The following is a 15,545-nucleotide window of genomic DNA, read 5'->3' on the forward strand; positions in this document are numbered from 1 at the left end:
AAAAAGCAATTATCATTTGAGGACATTTTATATTTGTCTCTTTTGTCGGCAACAAAGTCAGCCTCATCTGAATCTTCCCATTTCATGAGAAATATCACTTCTCTGCTACTATCTGTGTCATCAATTATTTGTGCAGGATCAAGACCTCTAGCAAAACCCCTAGTTCAGTAGCATCTCTTTTTTTCTTTGCCTTGCTCTCATCAAATTCACTGTCAGATAAACATTTTCTTTTTATACCATCTTTTTTTTTTGCCAGATTTTTGTGAATTAAGAAATGTTTCAATTACCCCTAGGCAATCTAAATTTTCTTCAGGTTCCCATGTATTGTCAGCATCTGTGAATCCCTTCCACTTCAGAAAATATGCCACCTCCCCATTGACTACACGTAAGTGCAGTACTTTTCTATCACGAACTCTTTAAGTTCTGCTTCCTCAACTTTTTTACTTTTTCCATTTTGTTTCTTTCGCATTTTTTGCATTCTATTCTTCTTGGAGGCCATATTTTACTGCAGACTTGAGGAGCTATTATTCACCTCAGATGCTTGGTCATGGGCAGCTCCACTTGTATCCAAGCTTTCTTGACATGATACTTTGTTTGCTCCTAGGGTTTTGTGTTGCCACACGAGGGTTAACATTCTGGAATGTTATCCCTACTGCAATGTAATTTACTTCCAACAATGGGTTTTAGAGGAAAACAACATTGAGCTCCCTATAAATGTCACTGATTTTTCTCATGAAACATTTGTTAGCATTGTAATTTCTTTCTGCCTCCTAGGGAAAAGAGTTCACCAGATAGGTTCTCTTGTCTCCTATAGTAAATCATTTCTAACACAAATTCTTTTGACCTCAGAAACCTCAAAATATTGTTAAGTTAGCACTGCTCAAATAATAGTATACTTTTAAAAGGAGATCAGGCATATAATTGTAGTTAAATATGAGGCTGAGGCAGGAGGATCACAAGTTTAACATCAGGCTAAGCAACTTCATGAGACCTTGTCTCAAAATCATAGAATAAAATAAAAAAGATGAAGGGTGTAGTTTTGTGGTATAGCTACCTATCATGCATGTACAGGGTCCTGAGTCCTTCATTTAGAGAAGAAATGGTACTGCAAAGCAGAAAACTAGCGAGAGAATGAGAGAAAGAGGGAGGAGATGACAGGAGAGAAAGCCTCGATAGCAGCACATTACCAGGTCATTGAACCCCAAGCCACAAGTGTTTGCTCTTGGAATATTAAGCACTCACTTATGTTCACCTATGTTCTGTGCTCTCTTCTTTCTACTTTGACATCTGAAAAACGAAAAGTACGTTCCAAAATGTTATCCTATGCTATGCTGGTGATATTAGTACATGTCATTAGTTCCTTCTGAAGATAAACTATTCTACACCTGTTTTAATTCTGCATCTTGCCCTTTTTGCTCTAATTTGTAGATGGTGAAAAATGTCAGAATATAGAGGCAACCTTGGCCTCTGCCTTTCAAACGCAAACTGTCAGCCTACAAGTTTAGTATTTCTCTTACAGAACAATATATTCATCTTAGATATTATACTGTAGTTGGATCCCATGATTTATACCTGTATCTCCTTGCTGAGTTGACCTCCATTCTCTCAACAGTACAGAACATTAAACCACCTGTAACCTGCTCACCTGACTTCTGTTTTCACAGGTGTTTCTTCTTCAGTGAGCAAATGAAGTAATATTAGAGCCAAAATATTGAGCTCATCAGAATTTCTGTAGGTGTATCATATACTGGAGTCAGAGGAACACCGGGCTAAAAATAAAGCATGTTTTACCAGGGAACAAAGTTCCTGGTCTCTATCATTATGGTCTGCTGTCAAATATTTGCCAGAACCATGTGAGAGACATGTGGCTTGCCTTTCAGATTTTCCAATGATAGAAACAGCCCACTGTGACACGTGTGGCATGGATTCCCTAGCACTGGTTATAGGCTACATGCCCAAGGAGACTTATTTTTCATACGCAGGATTTAGAGAATGTTGGGTGTGGTCTTCAGCTCATAAAATTGGGAAGCCTTTTTTAACAAACACAGAATTAAACATAACCATGAAAGTGGATATTTATTTAGAATGGTGACCTATAACAAGCATGAATATAATAGCAGCTACAATATGAAATCCAAGGTAAAGTATATAATGTCTTTATTATAATTCAAGATAGTAAAATCTGCACATTTTACATGAACAAACTGCTTTGTAGATGTATACCAAGAGCCCAGGAGTGACAGGTGTTTCATTCTGAGAAGTAAAATGCAGACAGCTTCTTGTTTAGCCTTCAGCACTTCTGTTCACATCATGTTTAAAAATACCTTTTTTAAGGTTTAGTCTCACAAAAGTTGCATTTCGTGTTACAGTAAACAAGTCATTGGTGTTAGCTTTTAATTCTGCACATTTAACTACATAGGAATAATTGTCATATTTAAACAATAGAGATCTTCTTCAGTGACAAATGTCCGTATTCCCAGATACTGGTCCTTTACCCTTTCTAGTAGTTTGGAATGACTTATCAGTTGTAATTTACAAGACTGAGAACTGAAAATATACTACACATAACCCCCACAGTAAAGCATCCTTCATTTGAGACATAAGACTACATATAACGAGATGAGTCTCACCATGCTGCTTGTATTTTCTATAGTCTATATAAAACTGGACAGGCTCTTCAGCAGTGAGCCACACCTATAGACTGGACAGCCTACCAGTAATATGACTGTCACTGCCTTCTCTATTTGGTCAGACAGTTACATTAAGATATACTCATTGGTAATTATGAAGATAGCAGAAAGAATCCTGTTTTAAGAAAGTACTTAGCCCTGAGAGAATAAATGCTCCCCCAAAATGCAATTTCAGGGCAATACAGAATAAACAATTTTGGTGAAAACTGCCAAAATTACTCTTTGCATGCTGAGATCTTATTCACATAAGTATAGACTACATGAAGGTAATCAACTTACTTTGCTTTTGAAATTTAAGGTTATTGAAAAGGCAATTACATTTAGTTATAATGTATAGTAAAGCTTACCTATCTTTGGTTCTATGTCTTGGATAAACTTTTTGCAAAAATAAATAGGCATAGCAAGAAAGATAAGTCCACTACCTTACAAGAAAACTAGTTTTATAAAAAGTAAGCAAAAATATATAGGTGCTGTCTCTTTTGGACTTCTTTTCAAACTATCTCACTTAAAATGCATTATAAGTGCAACTGCGGTATTAAAATAACTGTGCACACCATATTCAGCTATATAGCACAGACACAAAAATACCGTCAAATAAAATAGTACTCTCCTTTAATAAACATTATTTAGGAATTCTGCTATGTAGAAAGGTACGATCAAGGAAACCTGCTGAAACATTGTAACAAAATTGTGTCTGAAGAAGCACAAGAAAATAAAAATATAGTGCCATCTGCAGGTCGTAGACAATATTAAAAGCAGGTGGAAGCATTAGCCAAAGGCTCCCACTGTCAGGAATATTAATATGGTAGAAAGAACTGCTACAGATTCTTTAAAACTAGTATCTACGAAAGCTTTCATCTGTGAAAACACAACAGGTTTCAACTTGAGATGCCTAATGCGCTTCATTAGTTACTGGTTTCCGTCTCTTTTCAAATATGATTTTCGAATCAAATAACTCCCTTTCCCTGTAGCCTAGAGATGGTCCTTTCAGATACTTTGCTTCAGCTGCCTCATAATCTAATCCATCAACAGCAGAAATGGAACAAATAATTGCTTCGGGCAGAAGAACTTCCAGGATAAAATTAATTTTGTCATCTTTTATCAGTGTTAACATCTTTTGGTCGATTTGCTTGTAGATTTCCTGCAAATAGTTCACCACCTCATCTATTTGATCTTCATCTTCAAAATAGGTTTCAATACAAGGTGTGCACCTGTTTGGATGTAAAAATGACTTCAGCCATCTGGATTCTTTTGTGCCTTTTAGAATGGCCAGAAGATGACTCTCTGTGCCCTTTGCATTCACAATGAAGTCCACCAGATTTCTGTTGGCTCGGTCTCGAGCAGCCTTCATGCGGTCAGGGAGAATTTTCTGGAAGGACATTTTCTTGGACTGGGAAGTCACAACCATTTGTTCCACAGTATCTTCACTAGGCAGCTTTGGAAATCTATACCTTAGAGTATCGTGTTGGATTACTTTCCTCACTGGATAACTAATGTCTGCAGCATAATACTCAAGAAAAGACCCTGAAAAAGACCCACAACCTATTCGAACCCTGTAGTCACAAATCAGTGAGATGCACCAGTCAATACTTTCGCCGTACTGCTCCCTGGCTTTATCCACTAGGTCTTTCTTTTCTTCACAATCAAATTTCTTTAATCTTCGGAAAAGAACTCTAACACCTTTCTTTTCCGGACTCATGCTGGCCTCAACGAAAACCACACTTGCTTTTCTCTCTTTCTGCCTGATGCTTTTTATCACTGCTGGCCAAAAGGGGTACTTTTTGTATTTAAACCAGACTACCATTCCTGTTTCAAATGCCCGTGGCTCATAATGTAAAAGAAAGCGAGGAAGTTCTTCATCTTCTTCTCTGTCATCTAATGCACAAGCACTAGCACGATTTAGAGGCAGTGCCTTATCAGAAGCTTCAGCATCTTCCTCAAATTCCCCAATCTCCAGTCTCTGAAGACTTCTTTCATTATTTACAAGATGTGAATAATCTATGACAGTGTTAGGGGCGCTACATGAAGCCTCACTTTCCCCTGAGCAAGCTGGAGGGAATGTGGCAGTATCTACCTCTGACTCCACACAAGGTGGATTCTGGCTGGCATCTAAGCATAGATTTGGATTTGAGGGACCTTCTTCAGGGTCTTCAATAGTCTCAGAGAATGTAGAACCTTCAGAGCAAACAGGCAGAGTGTTCGGGCTCATGTCTTGTGTTTCCACTTTAGAAGCGTTGGATGCACTGAGGATATCTAGTGACAAAAATGGAACACACTTTTCTTCTTTAACCCACTCACTCTCCTCTTTCACTGTAGAATTTTTAGCCATCAGCATTGAGATTTGTTTCTTGTCCTCATTTTTATCGTCATCTTCTGAAAGCCAAGAGGAAGTCTGGCAATGGCTGAAGCTTTGTGGTGACTTTATTTCTACATCATTTTGTATAGCATCAACACTTGGCTGTACCTCTGCTTTGCCATGAGGCAGAGAATCATCACTCTCTGAGGAGAATAACAAATACTTTTGGTCTTCATTCTCCGTAAGACATTTTGATAAGTCTTCTTCATGCTTCCGATATCTTTTACAAGGTGGTGAGTAAGACTGGTCTTGGTCTCCATTTTCAGAGTATGCAGCAGTCTCTTCTTCATCTGTTATGCTTGATTGATTCAAATTTGTTTGCTTATTCAGGATATCCAGCGCCTCTTTTAGTGCTCTTCCATAAGGTGTTTCCGCTCTAGGTAGAGCACTGACCTCTGACTGTACTGCTATGGAGGAAACAATGGCTTCAACTTCTGATCTATTTAGGATCTTTGTTCCTGTGCTCTCTACCTTTACTCTTTCATCTAGTGAGAGTATCTGAACTTCTAGGTACAATGCACTTTCTCCCTCAGCTGATGAAATTTTAGACCTAGATAACACTTTCGCTGGCCACATCTGGCCTCTCCAATTACATAAGACATATTCAGCATCCATTGTGCTTTAGATTTGTGGGCTGAGAAGTCACTATCAGAACCTGAGGTAGGTGGCTGTCTGTGCGTCTGCCTGTCTGTCTGTGACACTACACAGAATCAGGTCCTAACCAAAGCAGCAGTCTTACAAGTCTTCAGCTTAGAACTAGAAAGAGTTTATGGCTTGTGTGGCCGGCTGTACTCCACCCCGATTTCCTGAGGATGCTCCAACACACTGTTGCAATTGGACAATAGTGGAAAGTGCTGAAAAGGGAAAAGGAAATATATGTATAAGCCAAAGTATTTTCCCAAGAAGGGAGTGGGGCATAATAAACAGAGGAAACAAACTGCAAAGAAAAATGCTCAAAGAAGCATCAGAGAGACAACAATGCAGCAAATGTAATGTGGGATACTTACAGGAAAACCATTTATAAACCTCTAGACTGAAGAACACAAATATGTTTATTAAGAAGCGAACTCTATACATGTCAGCAGAAGTGGAACGTTCCTTTGATATCAGGGAATTTGTGTGTGATACTGGATACACCCATACTTTCCTGCTTCTAATATAATACCTACTAGAGTGGTTTCCAACCTTTGCAGTACCTTAGATTTCTAGCCCTCATCCTTACGTTTTTTGTGCGCAGGGTCTCACTACACAGCCTAGACTCCTAGTGATCCTCTTGATTTCTGCCTCCCTAGTACTGGGATTACAGGCATGTGCCACCATGCCTGGACTCCATCGCCACCTCAGCATGCCCGGAGGTGAGGCCGGTGCAGCATGTGGAGCCTGGGATTGAACCTTGGCCCATGCACTTACCTAAACAAGCGCTTAGTTTGCTGAACTAGAACACTGTCCCAAGTTGAGAAGGATTGGTTTTTGGCTGGCTCAGGATGCCTTAAGTGCAAGCCTGGCAAGACTTGAGGATCTGGGGATCGAACCACAATATCCTGAGCCTGAGTGATTTGCTTAAGCAGGCACTTAAACATCTGAGCTAATGGACAGAACTCCCTAAAGTTATTTCCCATAAGTTCTCATAATTTCCTGGTGTGACCTACCCAAGAATAGCTTGATGAAAAGCACTATGTCACCTGAACCCAAGTTCTGTAATTCTTATCTCAAGTGTTTTGCTGTTCCTCCAAGCAGATGGATGAAAACAGCAGGGTCTGTACTGCCTGGATCCAAACAGCAGTACAATGACTATGCTGTACAAAACAGCACAGTCTTAGTCGGCAGAGACTGAGAACGGCTGCTGTGGCCACGGATTCGATACAGCAGCTGTCAAGGAACTGAGAGTCAGGCTTTGGCTGGAACCTCAGACCACTGAATAGGTCTCTTGTATGAATTTTGCATAGTGGTTTTACTTTACTTCCCAAAACAAGAATGTGTGATTATTAATTACAAATATTTTAGCTGTAGAATGAGACACACACACTGGATTGTACCTGGAATTCTCAATCAAACACGATTTTAACCTGAAATGTTAATTTAAAATGCTACAGCCACAAACAGGAAGCAAAATATATTATGCTTCAAGATGTCAACCCAAAAGTGTGAAATGTTTCATGAATGGAAAAGTCTTACCCTCTGTCACCTCGACTGTAGAGTCCAGGCCCTATAATCCCACACAGTTGATACTCCCTTCAAGGAGACTTCACCCTGCTGGGTACTTGTGTGGCTGCACCAACTTTCTTGGGCTCAACTGGCACCACAGGCTGACTGCCCAGGTCTCATATACCTCCGATGTTAACCTAGGCTATACAAAAGCAAGAAAGGGAATCAAATCAATGACACAGAAAAAATGTAAAGGAAAATTCATAGCAGAACTCTAGGAGGTGTGTTACTCTGAATCACAGGCTGAGGTGAAATCTCACTCCTGATGCAGGTGTTATGCTTATTTTCCTGCATTTTCTTCTGATATGATATTTTGTATGCTTGTTTTTGTACCGGGAGTCCATCTCAGGACCTTGAGCTTGCCAGGCAGGCACTTATGCCACTGAACTATAGCAAGGAACCTATAACATAGAATATTATATGGAACATTATAACTTTATTTTCTTCAGGCCAAAGTTATTTTCTCATAAAAAATAGGAGCTGGAGTTAGAATCAACAGCTTTATGACATCTTGAGTCAGACTAATTTTGCTGTTCAGATCTTCATGTCTTCACCAGGGGCCTTATTTCTTCTTCAGGTCCACAAATTTTTCAATGGAATCTCATCTACACTGTATACAATGTCTCACTTTCTACTACTACAAAATGCTTTCATTGCTTTACCCTACTGGAGAAAAGAGGGGCTTCTGTCAGGAGCCATCTTGTGATGAGAACCAGAACTGCAGTCTGTCCTGGTCCACTGGCAAGACGTCAGTGGAGACCTGATCCTTCTTATGGGATGAGGGAAACCACCATAGCTTGCAGGAAACTTTGCAGACTTCTACAATACTCTCTGATAAATGTAAGGGTTTCTGATATGTGACAATAACATCATAATGTCTTTAGCCACTATATTTTTGATAAACAATCATTTTGAAGTTTATTATATTTGAAAAGAGGCCAGAAGTGTACAGCTCCATATAACTAACCATGATGGATGTTCTCTATACAATATACCCAGTTAGAATTTATTTAGATGCATAAATGGGTACATATCATTTCAAAACAGCTCCAGCATTTACCCTCAACTTGGCATGAACATCTTATTACGTATTTCTTTTACTGTTTTTTCTTTTTTTATTTCTTTTTTTGGTAGAACCGGGTATTGAACTCAAGCCCTTGCACTTGTCAGGCAAGAGCTTATTCTACTGAGCCATCTCTATGGTCCTTTTACTACATATTTCTACACGACTTTAGTAAGTTATCTTAAATGAGTTTTTAAAAAATGTATGAGTTTGTCTCAATATTTTCTGAAGATATCAAAATAAAATTAATACTTTAAAATACAGACAACAGAAATGCTATCCTTGTCTCTTTCACTACACAAATAATATAATTAGTAGTTTGGCAGATATAGGTTTTCAGGTTTGGTTATATAGATTATAATAACATTCATACATATAACTAGTACATGCATTTATTCTTAAAGGAGATCATTTATGCTTTCCTCTAAGTTTCTTTCTTTATCTTGTATTATTTTCCAGACATTTTCAAGTCACTATCTGTCAAGGTGCATATTTTTATTCACCACATATTTAAATTTTCAGTGTATGGCTCTATCATTCTATATAATGCTTTTTAAATTGGTCAACTGCAATAACCCAAACCCTAGATGATACACATTATGGTTTTGGCCCAAAATAATTAACTGCAATGAGGACACATGGAGGGCTTTATTCAACACAGCAATTAAGATACCCGTTTCATCAGAAAGAGAAAATTTCCACAGAGGAGCATGTCTGCATTGAATACTTATTTGTCTGAAAAAATGGACATGATGTTTTAGCTTTTTCTTTCATTATTATAAAAAACAATCATGAAGAAGTCTTTTGTAGTGATAATGAAATAGGGTAAAAATTGTGTTAAGTACTAACATGACTACCCATAAATGCTGAACAGTTACATGGGACTTATTTTCTTCCAGATTTTTTCTCTTTGCATATACATCTGCAAATGTCTTCAATTACATATGTGACTCCTTTTGCATGATCATGTACATGTGAAACAGTCTGTGTATCAATGGCTTATCACTGTATTTCTCTTTATATTAATACTTTTATCAGTTATTGTTCTACATAAATACATATTTAAAACTTCAAGCAATATAGGAATAACATTATAAACCTGGAATGTCAAATCAATACATTAGCATGGGCAAACAGGCTGCCCTAAGCCTTAGTTTAGAGGCTGTAATCTGATCAGTCCTCTCTCTCTGTGGATTAATGAAGCTTTTGGAGAAGCCCAAATTCCTGAAGATTAATTCCTTCAAAAGCTAGCAGTTCTTCCCAAGCCACACACCTTTCGTGCCACTCCAAGACTGTAGTCCCTACTTTTTTCATCTTTACCCTAGGACTCTCTCAAGTCACTAGCATACAACTATACTTAATACAGCTTCCTGTGCTGCAGCCTGGTAAAATGCGGCTCCTCCCCCAAAACTGGCCAGGAGCAGCTCACTGCCAAGCTGCAGAGACGTTTCCATCCCTGGCTGTGACAGAGAACAGAAGGCCCCTCTGTGATCACAAAGGGAAAGTTGCAAACAGAGATGGCTGAAGTGTTGAAGTGTGGAAATCTCCCTTTATAATTAACATTAAATTTAAGTGGCAACAAATGTCTGTTAATTTCCATTCAAACCCCTAGGTTGGTGATTTCCTGAAGAAAAGCAGAAAAGCATTTTGTCATTAAAAAAACCCCAGTTTAAAAATATTCCTTTCATGTTTTGTTTGTGTTCTCTGGTCTGGTACATCTACAGGTGAATTTGAAATTCATCTTGGCAAGCTCCATCAAAATAGAATGCTCTAAGGGGAAATTTATTGGGTTTGTACGTCATTTCAGTTAGTACTGACTGCTCTATGATTCAGTCGTCCCCTTTTCAGAACATAGTGTCTTCCTTTACTCAGTTCTCTTATGTCCTTCAGGAAAGTTTAAGAGAATTTTACATACATATTTATTTCTGGCTATGATTGAAAAGCACTGTTTTGTAAAGAAAAGAACCAACATTATACATCATCACTAGTAACTGACAATGACTTCTTTTATTTTGTGGTTTGCACTTGGAAATCAATGTGCGTAGAATTAGTTTTTAAAATTTATATGTGTTTTTATCTGAGAAAAACATTTTATGTGTTCTCATCAAAATTGTCTTGTGTTAGATTTATATTTAGATTTCTGGTTTTAAATGAGAAAATCAATTTTGAGTATGATCACTGACTATTCTGGGAAATAAGTGTTCCATTTGTCATCTGTAGCATATAATATGTAATGATACATATAAAATTCACATTTCTTGGGTTATTTATATTAGAATAATATCAACATATTAATGAAGATCACTTCTAAGCTGGAATATTAGTGATGGATCTAATAATTAGAGCATGTAATATAAAGCAATGATTACAGTATGAGTTGTCTTATAAAAAAACTGTAAAATCTTAGTGATTCAATCTGTACAAAGTTTACTTGACAACATCAGAGTTTAATGTAGTTCATCAGGTGACCAGAAAGAGAGGGGCTCTCTGTGAGGAGAAGGCACCAAGCAACCCTATCTTTTTGTATTGTATGATTATGTCATCTTTTTGAGCTTTGAAGTTCTTCAATGCATTCCTTGAATATAGCTAGTACTCTAAGGAGAGAAGCTAGAAAATCTTGTTGATGGTTTTAAGCATCATGTCTGGTAAACACTGCTGCTGCCTTTAGTGTACTAGCCAGAACTCAACTATGGAGCATGTCTTAGAGGCTAGGGAATGTGTTCTCCCTGTGACCCCCAGAAAGACAATGAAAGAGATTTGTGAAGACATAGCATTCTGTCTGGCACAGAAAGTTATTTCTTTGCTTTTTAAACTATGCTTCTGTTTTTTGTTTAGTCCCTTTTTTTTACAACCACATATCACATTTGTAATGAACTTGACAGAGATTTCTATGGCCCTACTTAATAATGCCTACATGTTCCATTCTTTCTTGTTATAGCAGAACCCCACTTTATATTCATGATGGAAGTAGGAGCTCCTAAAATATTTCTCCCAACTCCTCCACTGCCAGCTACAGCCAAGACACAGCCATGTGAAAGTCAGGCATGCTAGCTAAAAACTACAAACAGAAATTGATGTGAAGGTTCTAAAGAAAATACCACCAAAAGGTGATAAACAGCTTCGGGTTTGTGGTACTTTCCCATATTTTGTTTCCCCATTTCCCTGAAATTGATCATGAGAAATATAGTTTCTACAGCCTTTCTGAATCAAGGTGTGACTTGGAAAAAGTATGAACTCACTAGGGATAGTTGATCATGAGCTCCCAAATAAAGGGAGCTCATGATCAACTTCATTCCAATTTCCTTAACTTATGATGAACTTCTATCTGATCTACATCATTGGGTTTTGTAGTCTCTAACAATATAGTACAAAATAGTTTGATTTTATAATCACCAGCACTACTAAGTATTTTTATGATAAAATGAATCCTTTGAAAGCTTCAAAGTATTGCTATACACTTAGGATTTTTGAAACTATCTATCTAGATATGGCTTCATTTAAAAGAGATTGAGTATGTATCTTATACCATTTTTTGTTTCCTCATTTAAGTTTTTTTAAAAACCTCAGTACACAAAAAGTGCTCTCACTACATTTAAAAGTTATACTTTTTTGTTTTTGTCTATTTTCCACATTGCATATAACATAAATTTGTAAGTGTACGACTTAATCATTTTCCAAAGAAATTTCAAAAAGAAAATCAGTTCCCAGGGTATTTTATACTTCACTATTTTGTAGAAAGAAGCGGATAAAATGATAACCAACATTACTGCAATGAAGACAGTTAATAGTATAAATGTAACACGTAATTCCTACAGAGGGTCTCAACATAAGGCACTATTATTAGCACATTACATATTATGTCATTTAATAAGGAAACAGTTATTTCATGGACAGAAAGTCATTAAATCATTCTATATAACAACAGTAATATTAATAATGAAGATAATGTTGAAACAACTCAAAAGCATTTCATCATGTACCAGGTACTTTACATATAATTGATATACACAATACCTTTGATATTTACAAAATCATTTTAGATTAGTAACGTGGTCCAGATGTGTTTCCTGAGTGTCATGTGTCAGCAATTTAATTTCGAATGCAACCAGGTTGCGAAGTGGGATTTTTCAGAGGTGATTTGGTTGTGGGGACTGTGTCCCCATGTGTGCACTAATAGCACTATTGCTAAGGTGGGTTAATCGCTGTGGGAGTGGGATCCCAGTAAAAGGATAAGATTGGTTCCTTTATTCTCTGCATGTGCTCTCTCACTGTAGGACACTTTCTTACATGTAATGACATGGAAAGACAATGCTCAACAGGTAAGACCACACCATCTTGGACTACCCAGCTCCCAGAACCATGAGTCCAAAAGTGTCCATTATTTGTAAATTACCTACAGACATTCTGTTAAGCATCACAAGCAGACTAAAATAATGGGTGTTATGAGTATTCTCTTTGTAGATGAGGCACTAGAGATCGATGAACTTTATAAGGATGTCCAGAAAGTATGTGGCACATGCCATTTCAAACCAGGTCCTTTGACCTTTAGCCTTTAATTGATAAAACACATTGTATCTACCTTACTGTAAATGGAAAGTGACCTATACATGTGTGCAGGATGAATGGGTGAATGAATTAACGAATCTGAAATAGTTATGTGCTAACAGTTCATGGCATGTAAAAGAAAACGATGTAACTGGTTCTGAATCTAAGCTGCTCTCTCGGTTACTTCTCACTCATTGCGGGGACAAAACACCCGACCCCCAAAATGAAGGAAGGAAAGGTTGATGTAGCTCACAGTTAGCGGAGGTTTCAGTCCATACTCCGCTGGCTAAAGGCAGCCTGGTGCAGGGCACATGGCAGCAGCTCATGGAGGCAGAAAACAGGAAGAACAAAGGGAGGAGACGCAGCTGTACCTTCCAGCAAGCCTGTCTCCCTTCCTTCCACGCTGACTGCGGAGACTACAGCTCCTTCCGCAGCTCCTCCGAGGAGAGCAGCGCGGCTGCAAAAGCTGCACTTCCTGCCGCAGCTCCTGGAGCAAAGCGGGTCAGCTGCGAAGATGGCTACCAGATCCGAGCTCCTCCCAGGATGTGATGAGGAGGAGACCATCAGGCACTGCCCAAGAAGGGGCACGAAGACTCTTTCCAACCGGTTAACAAATACTTTTGTGCTGGGCCACGCTAGCGCGAGGTCTCCTCAGCCCAGGGTGGAGACTCCACACTCCAGGAAGGGTGCTCTGTGCCCGAGGTCGGGTCATCCAGCCCCAGGGCGGGGCCTGTAGGCCCGAGGAAGGGGGCAGCCTCACGCTCTAGCGGGTCATCCATGCCCCAGGGAGGGGCCAACATCCCAGCTCGGTGCCTATACACCCCATGTTGGGGATGCAACACCCCACCTCGGGGCCTTCTCAGCCCAAGTCAGGTCATGCAGCCCCAGGGCGGGTCCTCTAGGTCCAAGGAAGGGGGCAGCCACATGCTACGTGGGGTCATCCATGCCCCAGGGTGGGGGCCTACGCCCCAGTTCGGGGCCTATACACCCCAGGTTTTGGCTTCCACACTCCACCTCAGAGCCTCCACACCCCAAGTCGGGTCATCCAAATGCCAGGGTTGGCCTTGCTGAGCTGATGAAGCCAAGCCTGCAATCCCTCAAGTTCATACAATATATCAACCACCATACCTGCCTCTGCCATCTTCTCATTTTCTCCTATTTCTCCTTACAGAAGGTTAAGACTCTAATGTAACGTAGTACATAATCATGATATTGCATGAAATCTCATCAGTGGGGCCTGCGACATACCTCAGGGGACAAAAGGGCCTGCTTAAGCAAGTTTAGGCAAGCTCAGGGACCCCGGTTTGATCCCTAGCACCACACGCTGCACCAGCCCTGCAGTACACTGACCTGGTCATTGAGACTAGGTGTGGTGGTGCACACCTATAATCCCAGCTCAAAGGAGGCTGGAAAACAGACAGATCACTATGAGTCGGAGCTGCATAGTGAGACCCCATAACAACCAAAAACATTAAAAAAGAATAAAATCCCATCACCTTTTCCAAATTTCAATGATTAAAAAGCAAGGCATAGTTTCCGCCCACTGTCAAGACACAATTATACAAGGGAGTGGGTCACCAAGGGTGTGCATTTCGTAGTACTACATGGTTGCATTAATACAACATTTTGAAATCATAAAAGTATAGATATGTGGAAATATTTTTGTTTATATATACTACAGGTGTGAAGCACTAGTATAATGAATAGTACAAGGTAGTTGTGAAAGTGATGAAGCTTTTCCGTCTTCTGAATTTTGCACAATGAATCTAGACATATGCTAAAAGTCAGGAAACTGCAAGCTGAACAGTTCAAATACATTATATGATATTTAAAGTATGAGCTAAATGTATAGCATGATTCAAATAATAAAAGTCTAAATCTAACACTGCAATAACCATTATACAAAATACTCTATAAATATTCTTTAGGAACCATATGTTTCTTAATAAAAAGAAAAATTACAGATATACTTCATTAAAGATTACCAGTCCCTTTTCTATTTAGGTTATAAAGAGGTATAAGAAAATGTCAAACATAACTGAACAATGAAATAAAATCTGCAGATAATCTTCAAAATCATAACTTACATTTCGCTCATCAGAAAGCATAGCTGAAGCTGAGTACCAAAGAGCAGCCATCCTTGGCAAAGAGACGCCCATAAGCACTGTTTTATCTTTGCCAAAGCATGACAACAGAATTGGCTGCCATGTAAACAGGTAAAGACATAGCACCTGAAAGTTTGGTGGTTTCTTAAAGATAAATCATGGTCTAGTGTGTCAGTGTGGAATAACTGGAGCCTCAGACACTTCCTTCAAAGTTCTTTTTCATGGTCTTCAACCAGAAGCTCACAAAAGTGAGTAGGGACAAAACATGAGAACTACAGAGCCCACAACACTTGTTCAGTATGCAAGGGGCAATCAGTTGTGGAAAAACAAATATAAAGTCCAAAACTCTTAAATGTAAATCTATCATGGAGAGGAAAAGTATTTAACCACTAGGATATAAGTAGCACATCATCTTCTCCTGGACCGAGTCAAAACCTGAGTGTTTCTGAGGGAAGAATAGAAGTAGCATTCATTTGCTTGGAGAGAGAGAGAGAGAGAGAGAGAGAGAGAGAGAGAGAGAGAGAGAGAGAGAGAGAGAGAAGAGGAGGAGAAGAGGGAAAGAGAAAGGGAGAGGGGGAGGG

General features: G+C 39.0%; 1 protein-coding gene across 2 annotated transcripts in view; it reads right to left on the reverse strand.

Moving 5' to 3' along the window:
* Positions 1–2,161: 2,161 nt before the first annotated feature.
* The window catches only part of LOC101571038 (PWWP domain-containing protein MUM1L1), a 38,794-nt gene continuing 25,410 nt past the window's right edge, over positions 2,162–15,545 (reverse strand). For both annotated transcript variants that reach the window (XM_004646202.2, XM_023706479.1), the window contains exons 3-4: positions 7,222–7,393; positions 2,162–5,900 (exon numbers count right to left, since the gene is read on the reverse strand). In XM_004646202.2, coding sequence (XP_004646259.1) covers positions 3,583–5,661 — 2,079 coding nt within the window. In that variant the 5' untranslated portion in view covers positions 5,662–5,900; positions 7,222–7,393 and the 3' untranslated portion in view covers positions 2,162–3,582. The remainder of the gene's footprint in view (positions 5,901–7,221; positions 7,394–15,545) is intronic.

The sequence above is a fragment of the Octodon degus genome, unplaced genomic scaffold (genome assembly GCF_000260255.1).
Source record: "Octodon degus isolate 3935 unplaced genomic scaffold, OctDeg1.0 scaffold00259, whole genome shotgun sequence".
NCBI classification, from domain to species: domain Eukaryota; kingdom Metazoa; phylum Chordata; class Mammalia; order Rodentia; family Octodontidae; genus Octodon; species Octodon degus.